Genomic DNA, 9,429 nt, shown 5'->3' with positions numbered 1-9,429 from the left:
TCTTAAATTATTTTGAAAAAATAAAATTTTTGCTTCCTTGAACTTATCCAGTACAATTCTTATATTTTTGTGTATTGATCTTAACTCTGGAATAAAGTTCTGAAAAATTTTATTAAAGAGTTTATTTTACAATAACATGACTCCACTAAAAAACACCTTTCTTTCAGCTTTTTTGATAAAGCAAAAATAATCATCATATAAAAAGTGTTCATGAAAGAATGTTTTACTGCTGATCTGGAAACAGCTCCTCTGGAAAAAGATTAACCAGGATTCTATTATGGTATACATTTAGTATCTACTCAAACTAAAAATATCTTAAAAGCTCTTTGTTAAATAACTGTAAAATAAATATTGCTGCTTTATAATATTGCATTATGATAAAAAAATAAGTACATTGTTTATCCACTTTTTAAAATTTTTTTAATTATATTTCTTTAATAATATTCCTATTAAGTTAAATATAACTTAATTAAGGATACATCACAACCTTAAATGTAACTTAATGACATAATTTTATTAATAATACATTTTTAAGTTTTTTAAATCTTAATTTATTTATTTTAAATATTTTATTCATTAAACATCCATGTCCTTATCATATAAAAATTGAGATATACAGTCTTTGATTTGTGATATAATACAATCATAATATTTAAAACACTGTTATTAAAGTAATGCAAACCGACTAAACCATCGAAGAAAGAGAATTAAAATTAGTGTGCTTAGAACAACAGCTACAACTAAACTTATTGTAGTAGCTAAAGACAGGTTATTGGTAGGTGGTTTACAATAATTAAGCAGTCCAGTCTGTAACAAAAAAAAAAACATGAAGTATAAATAATAGCAATTAATTTCAAAGAAAGAGCTGTGCAAAACAGTTAGTCAAATAAAATATTAACAAACAATACTTAAAAGAAAAGAAAAATCTTTAAGTAAGTATAATTGGATTTCAATTATTAAATAATCATTCATGGGTTGTGATGGATGTTTTTCTGATCAGGTATGTCACCATTCAGAAATATCTGGGTGTCATCCTTGATGAGAGGCTTCAATTTAGGGAGTACCTTCAGTTTGTCATAAGGAAGGCGATAGATGCCTTCTTTGGTGTCCGTAGAGTCATCCATCCCAATTAGGGGTTGAATTATCATACCATGCGTATTCTTTACAAAGGTGTCTGCGAGGCCATAATGTTGTACACTGTGCCTGTCTGGGCTCATCTTTTACAATTCCAATGTTATAGGGACATTTTATTGTGAGCTCAGCTATTGTTATCTGTTGTTGTCAGAGGCTACAGAACTGTCTTGAGAGAGGCAGTCTGTGTGATGGCTGGCATAAAACTCATTGACATTTTAGCTACGGAATGTAGCAAGCAGAATGCTTTTAAGAAGGGAGGTCTTCTTACTTCTGGATGTATGCGAGAAATTGAAGACCAAGGTTTTGACTCTTGCCAAGTTAGGTGGAACGATTCTTCACAAGATTAACATAAGTTAATTCCTTTCAGGACATGGTGCTTTTAGGAATAGTTGGCTAGGTTTGGTTTGACTGATCAGGCTTGTGCCCAAACTGTAGGGTCAATGACACTGCTGACCAAGTTCTTTATGTTTGTCCCCAGTACGAGGCTGAACGTACCAGAGTTGTTAGAGAGCTCAAGAGAGTAAATTCCTTTCTTGATCTGCGAGTCAACTGGAAGACTGGCAGAGAATGGACTATCATGGCTGGCTTCCTAAATTTCCTTGCCCTGAGCAGAATGACTGAAGGGGTATAAGTAGAGTAGCACCCTGGGTGGCTAGAGACCGCCTGGACAGTTGATTGGCAGGAGGTAGGCGTGTTGACATTGAGCCACGGTTAGTCAGTAAAAGTAATGGTGATATTTGTTAAATGTTAGCTGTCAGCGGAATGACAATTGTACTGCAAGGTTTATGGGTAACCATGCAGCCATGAGGTGTAGTGTTGTTTTGATGAGGACAGTTTTTGATAGAGCAAACATCACTGTCGGCGGGATGGCGACTGCATTGCCGAGGGCATGGATCCCATGCAGCTGTGAGGAGTAGCAGCATCTCGATGATGGTAGTAGTGAAAGTAAATGTCACGTGGGACTCTGTGATGGAGCTCAGTGAGAGTAGGAGGTCTGTTCACCTCCCCATGTTAACAGTCCACAAATGAAACTAAGTCAGGGGTATGAACTGAATTTTGAGTTCACCAAGGGAACTAGAACTAAATTTCATTGTTGTGAATAACATTTTTGATGGTATGTTATTATTCTACTGCCTCAATTATTATGAGAAATTTATGAAATTGGCTCTGTAAAACATAGAAGTAGGCACGTTGTTCGTGCTTCCATAAACTCGGTTAGCTAGTTCAGAGGGAAATGATGTAGGACATTCAAGATGTCCAGATGGGCCTGCAGCAAAGGCAAAAACTGAGTTTAAAAAAAATCACTGATGCAAACATCTACAGAGGCATTTACATTGGTGGCATCCCAATGAGGTCTGGCTTATTACAATGAGATGTAAAAAGTTAGAGGGTGAAAGACAACTCCCATTAAAGGGCTAGGAATGGTGTGGGAGGGTTGTGGTGACCGGAAGCATCACAAGATCTTCTTCTAACGTCTTCCTAAAGGTCTTCTCCTAAAGGGTTGGGATGTTAAATAATCGTTGTCAGTAGATTTTGAAGAATTAATAAAGCCTTTAGCAAGACTCTTGAAATCAATGATTACACATAATTTATCTATGAAATTGAGAGTAAGTAGATGTAAACACTTTTAAATAGAAAATTAATTTATAAAATTAATAAAATCAATATTAAGATCTGAAGAAAAATGATACACACAGACAAATATAACATCAATGATTCTTTCCACATAATATCATAAAATAGGAGTTTTTTGTGCAATAAAATTTTCAGAGCACTATATACTGTGTGTAGATATTTCACTACTTGTGCCAAGTAGCTGGTACAGTTAGTCTACTTGTAGAAGTTGTGAAAAATGACTTCTATAATGTAAATAATATTCAGACTGGATGTTAACACAATAAAATTCATTGCTAGTTCCTTGAAATGTACAATATCAATGTAATTTCATGCAACCCAAAATGGTGTGTGGTATTTGAGAATGGAGTTGATAGATACCAATGGGGTCAAGAACAAATAATGTTATCAACTTCATAAATGAACGGAATGATTATCAAGGTAATCATGATTCACGAAAACAAATGATCCACTATAAAATTGATAATGGAAAATATCCTTCTTAGTAGCACATTACATAATCTGAGATTGTCTTTTTGGTATCAACATACGTGTACTCATTGTTAGTTAAACTATCGCAGAGGACAAACGTTTTTGGATAACCACGTTTTTGGAGTTTTGCACCTATTACTTTTTACAAAAGCAAAATCAATTCTCTACATTGGGACTTTTCTTCCATAATCAAGGTGTGGATATTGAATTCACGCTTACAGTAGGGTTAGGTAGAAGGACTGTACAAAAGGGATTAAAAGTGATTTGAGATCAACAGCTAGAAAAACTGACAAAAGAGGTTGTGCTTATGGATGAAATTCTATACAGCATAGAGCAAGTGTCATCAAAGTTCTACTGAAACAATTCAAGTGGGTGCTGCAGATACAATCCCTACAATCTGTGGAGCTTACATCATCCATCACCTACAACGTTTTATGTTACGCTTGTATTATTTTCAACAGTTAAGACTGTTGTATATGTAAAATTTTGCATGTAGAATGTAAAATATTGTTCTTTGGCAATGAATGGAAAAATACTTCTTTTTTTTTTTTTTTTTTGAAACTATTTTGATTTTGTACTTGTCCATTGCATACATCTATAATAATAATTACTAAGTCTAACATTCAAATCATATGCTATACAAACCCATCCACCGTTTTCTCCTATCCATGAAGCCACTTCTTCTTCTAGCACCTCACCCATAGATTCAATGATACACTGAAGGTACTCAGGATGGCCTTGTCTCACACAGTCAACAGCTAGTCCCCCGGCTACCGCGTAAAGTGATACTACTTTTGCCCAAGTCATTTCGGAACGAAGAAGTTCACGGGCAACAGAAGTGAGAACTGTACTGACAGCTTTATCAGTTGCAAGTACTCCACCTCCAGGTGTCGGACTTGCTTGTCGTGCTACACCTACATACAATTTCGGATGCATGCGTTCTAATTCTTGTCCTACACCCAGAAGTTCAGGAAACACTTCTCTTACAACATAACCCCCTGGTAGACTCGCTGCGCTACGGAGTCTCTGCAGCCCACATTTGCGACTAAACATTCCGGACCGTTTCAGACGGCAGCGAATATATTGGCCGCAAAGTGTCTTTCCTTGAGCAACAATGTCCTGAATGGGAACACTAGATGATCTCCATCCGATCGTGTTAGAAAACTTTCTTGAAACGACATCACTGACGTTGCTGAATCTTCGTCGAGCTTGAACCGTTGGCTCAGCAAGACCCAGCAGATTGGAATGAAGAGCTGCAGGAAAACTGAATTTGCGGCGCTGTGGAGGAGGAAGCTGAAGAGTGTCCGGCCCTGACATGACCAGGCCGCTTGTAGAACCCCTTCGAGCATTACAGTCACGCCCTCGACGTTGCAGTAAGCTAAAAAAAAAAAAATTATGTGTTAGAATATATAAAGAAAGTTTTAGTAATATAAAGCACATAAAACTTCGCAATCCACATAACATTATAAGTTTACACTTTCATTTAATTTAAAAGTTTTATTTGAATTTGGGATTGGGATTTTTGATTAATTCGGTTTCATTTTTTTCTTTAAGGACTAGGATGACCTCCTGTTTTAATATCAAGGTATCCTCCTTTCAATTTTTTTTTTCAGAAGGTTATAACCTGAAAACAACTGGTGATTGAAAGCTCAACAAATTTCAATCAAATACCCAATGCTTCAAAAGTACTGGAATAATGGTTAGCAAGTTTCTAATTAAGACAAATAAATAAAATCTTTATTATAATTTATACATAAAAATACATTATATAGATCACGCTAATGTAAGATACAATATAAATATAAAAACAAATTATAAGGTAAAATGTTCACTTGTTTTAAAATTCGTATTAATTATTTAAAAGCAAATAAATGAACTAATGTTTAAGTAAATATATTAAATATAAAAAAATTCCTAAAAAATAAATCACAATTCAGAATCCGCTATTAAAAATTATTTTGAGCACATAAACACATTTTTATGTACATTCTATACAAGATGCAGACTGTTTTTGTTTTCAATTATTTATTATTTTTTGTACTACTTAAAAATTCATCAACAGAATAATATTGTTTACATAAAAGAAAAACTTTTAATTGTATTTTAAATAAATCGGTTAGAATATTTTTTAGTGTTTTTGAAATTTCTTAAAATTGGCTAAGTGGCTACGGTTAGATAATAAGGGCCTTTCTTTTAAGTTGAAAGAAAGTTGAAAACATGTTTCATGAAAACATGTTGTTGTCTTGTTTGCTGTTAGATGGAAATTGTTATTTTTAAGAATATGTGATCGTCTCTTTTTAGCAAAGATTACAAGTACTTAAAAATAAACAAAAGTACAAGTAAACATATTTAATTTTCTAAATACAGGTCTACATGATTCTTACTTATGGATCCCAGATAATAATCTTACAACCTATTTTTGTATCTTAAAAACTCACGTGTCCTGGTGCTGACTTCCATTCCTCACATGACACGATATATGTTTTCTCTATAATATCTTTAAAGTAAGGCTTTACCTAACTTAAACAAAATTAATATATCTGATATTATGACAAAATAAAATAATGCAGTGAAAAGAGTTAGAGTGGCATAAATAATGTGCACCTGCCTTCCTGTATGAGAAGTAGGCAGTTCAAGAATCAGATACATTTTAATAGCAATAGTTCTTTGATACTATCCTTCACCAAAATTTTATTGTTGGTTGTAATTAACAAAATGCTCTTACTCGGTTTTCCATAAATATAATAAAACTACATTTCATTATATGAACAAAGGATATAGCTGCCTACATACCTTGAATCAATAAAGCTGCACAATATATCTATAAACTTTTGTAATAGAGTATCATTCTGAATTTCAATGATATACAAAAAGTCTTTGCGACCCAAAATAAAATTTCCATTTTTAATAAAACATTTTAAAGTCAAAGAGAAAATTAGCGTCTTCCAAATCTTGATTTGATATTATATTCGTTAATTTTTTTTTTGAATTTTCTGTATCATTTATTTTGTAATTATACAGATTCTAAGTATTTTACCTGCTTTCCGTTAAATTGATAAATTTTTAAAATACAATTTTACAACTTTTGCATTCAGATTTGGGTGTATTTTACACATTCAATAAATTCCATTTCCAGGGTGGGGAAAAGGATAAATTAATAATTTATTTAAATATTTGTTTTGAATACAATATTTTATCTGTTCTTCCCTTTACATGATTATTTTTTTCTTAGATGATAGCCGTATAAACTACTATTACCTGTATAGTGCATGCGAATAAAGTATCACCATCATACAGTGTTCTGCCTGTTGGCAGGTCCTGGCACCTCTGTTTCTGAATTGTGGTTTTCTTTCTGTGTCATCATAACATTCACTACCCCTTATGTCGTTTATTAACTTCAGCCTCTTCCTTCTTCTTCATTTTTCATCTTCAAAAAACCTTCAAGAACTGTATTTTTTACTCCTTTTCCCCTAATTATAAGCCCGATCCAGTTTCCTTTCCTCTGTCTATACTGTTCTACCTTCAATGTAATATAAAAATTGAAAAAATACCAAGTTCTGAAATTAGAGCCCAGAACTTTCTGGAAGAAAGATGAAGAGGCTACCACTCCACCACGGAGATCAGTATCATTTATGTTGAACCAAAGGTGGTCTCTAAAAAAACTTGTTTTTACTATTGCATTTAGTATACATAATAGTATTACTCTACAAAGAAAATAGGTTTTTAAATTTAATGTTGACTGAATTGTAATTTACATAAGTGATTCAACATGGTGTAAAATTGTATTACAATAAATAGTTTTACAGAGAATTGCTTTTTTAACAAGGATTAAATGCACCCACACGCATTCGAAAGCATTATCTGATCGGCCTGCAGTATATCGTTTTTGTTTTCAGAATAATTGAGATAGTCAGCCGCTTAAACTGACTAAGGTGAAAGCGGGGGTAGAAGTCGGCTCTTTCCGTCACATGCAGAATATTTTCCATTTATATTAAAATAAAATATGTAAGTCGTAAAGAAAGTGAACAATGACCTTGGCCATAAATACCTGAGGCATCCGGTCTAACTGCTCCGCCCCAACTGATTGGCCCAGTTGTCTTATAAACAATACTGCTGTTTTCAACTTCAACTCTAACTTGAGTTCAGAAGACTGGGTTCGGAAATAATGTAATATTTTAAAGGATAAATTTTTTTCCCTTTAGTGACGATATGAAATGTAAATAGTATATTGACTTATAAAGGAATGGTGAATTAGTTTTGATCTTTATTTTCAAACAATTCTTAAGTACTAAAGTTTCTGTGTAAGGTTAAGCCGAAATTAAAATAAAATTATCTGATTGCCGTCTGTTTACTGCTTTATGTTGTAAACAATAGGATATTTGAAATGTAATTAGCAGTAATTAGGGATACATAACAAATATGAATGCGATTCTTTTACTTAAGTAGCAGAAAAATCACACCTTCACGTATTTAAAATAAAACATTTGACAAGCTTTTTCCCTTATCTTTTGTTTGGTACTGTACTTAATACTCTTTCTGTTTGGTGCTAATCTTTTAATCTCAGACTATTTACTACGCTCTACTTCGTCGTTTTCTGCTTCATTCATTCTAATACTTTCTCTTCCCTTACAGAGTTTAGTTATTACCCTTAACATTTCCTTCCATTAGCAGATTAACTAAACCTGAATGCTTTAATACATAATCCACCATCATAGTTTTTTAAATATTTTCTAAGAAAAATTTCTCTTCTCTAAATTTATCTTAAAATTTCCTAATTTTATATAATCTCTACTCAATTTTCAACGTTCTCGCAAAACATTGATTTATAAAAGAGTTTTCTATTTTTTTTAATTTAACATGTTTTGGCGTTATAAAGCATTAAACTCTGCCTAAATATTTTAATAACTTTTTTCTAATTCCGAAATATAGTTTTTATAGAGTAGATTTATTTTCTTTATGAAAAAATGTTTTACTTGTTTTAGTTTTACTTTCTAGTCTATATAGCAGCTATAGCTATACAGAAGGGAAAGTATGGATATCGGTCAAAATTGGACATATCCGGTTTTCACCGAATCTTGACGAATTGACCCCTAAATACACCAGAAAACCGAAAAATGGCACAAAATGTACCCCCCCCTTTGCACATCTCACATCCAACTTAGCGGCCGGACTACTGTCGTAGTCTGATATGTTGTGACGTCAGAGGTGAGCGGTAGAATTAAATAAATGAAAAATATTTAAAGTATAAAGAAGTAACTCGATCTGGCTGGATCTCGAACTCTATCGCCCGGTTGATTAGGTACCTGATGGGTTAAGCCTCGCGGCTACACTAGTCTGCCGACCGTACAAGCGAAATTTGTTCTATGTAAGTTGCGAAATTACATTAGTTTAGTTTAGTTAGTGGTTTATTTTATCTGCGGGTCCACCGTGTTGTTGTTTTAAACCCACCCGGTTAGTCTAGTGGTAAAAGCGTCTTCCCGAATCAGCTGATTTGGAAGACGAGAGTTACAGCGTTCAAGTCCTAGTAAAGCCAGTTATTTTTACACGTTTTTGAATACTACATCGTGGATACCGGTGTTCCTTGGTGGTTGGGTTTCAATTAACCACACATCTCAGGAATGGTCGAACTGAGAATGTACAAGACTACACTTCATTTACACTCATACATATCATCCTCATTCATCCTCTGAAAAATTATCTAAACGGTAGTTACCGGAGGCTAAACAGGAAAAAGAAAGAAAAAAAAGACCGGGATTCGAAAGACTACTAAATAATAAACAGTTAAAAACGTTAATTAAAAAAAATGATTTAATTTTTGTTGAAAACGAATTGAAATTGAACAGGTTTATTGAAAAAAATTTATAACTAAAATAAAGACACACTTGATTTTATTTTTTTACCGTTATTATTAGGGAAAAGTTAATCTTCAAATTCATTTAAAAATACTTGTAATAATATGACTAGTACAGATTGAGATCAATTACCTCGAGCCTTCAAGCAAATCTCTACCGAAAATTATTTAGAAAATTAAAAATAATTTCAAAATAGCGAAAGAACTGTCAAACCTGCCATAAATTATTTTTGTACCTAAATACACTTGTATCTATTTAGATACTAGCTGAGAGTTGTAGTAACATATAGGTCTCCATACTATTTTAAGGCAAACGCTACGTACAATATTTCATAAAG

The 9,429-nt window shown here is 32.9% G+C and overlaps 1 protein-coding gene across 6 annotated transcripts in view; it reads right to left on the bottom strand.

Annotated features, from left to right (window-relative positions):
• Window positions 1-417: 417 nt before the first annotated feature.
• Window positions 418-9,429, bottom strand: part of LOC142318991 (bcl-2-related ovarian killer protein-like) — a 421,142-nt gene continuing 412,130 nt past the window's right edge. For 4 of the 6 annotated variants that reach the window (XM_075355752.1, XM_075355753.1, XM_075355754.1 and 1 more), the window contains 2 exons: window positions 3,886-4,618; window positions 422-807 (listed from right to left, as the gene is read on the bottom strand). In XM_075355752.1, coding sequence (XP_075211867.1) covers window positions 667-807; window positions 3,886-4,557 — 813 coding nt within the window. In that variant the 5' untranslated portion in view covers window positions 4,558-4,618 and the 3' untranslated portion in view covers window positions 422-666. Of the gene's footprint in view, window positions 808-3,885; window positions 4,619-9,429 lie in introns of all 6 variants that reach the window. The other 2 variants (XM_075355750.1, XM_075355751.1) reach the window with 1 other exon arrangement.

The sequence above is a fragment of the Lycorma delicatula genome, chromosome 2, assembly GCF_047948215.1.
Source record: "Lycorma delicatula isolate Av1 chromosome 2, ASM4794821v1, whole genome shotgun sequence".
Classification (NCBI taxonomy): Eukaryota; Metazoa; Arthropoda; class Insecta; order Hemiptera; family Fulgoridae; genus Lycorma; species Lycorma delicatula.
Note: the sequence above shows the minus strand (reverse complement) of the source record. Positions and strands in the feature narration are given on the sequence as shown.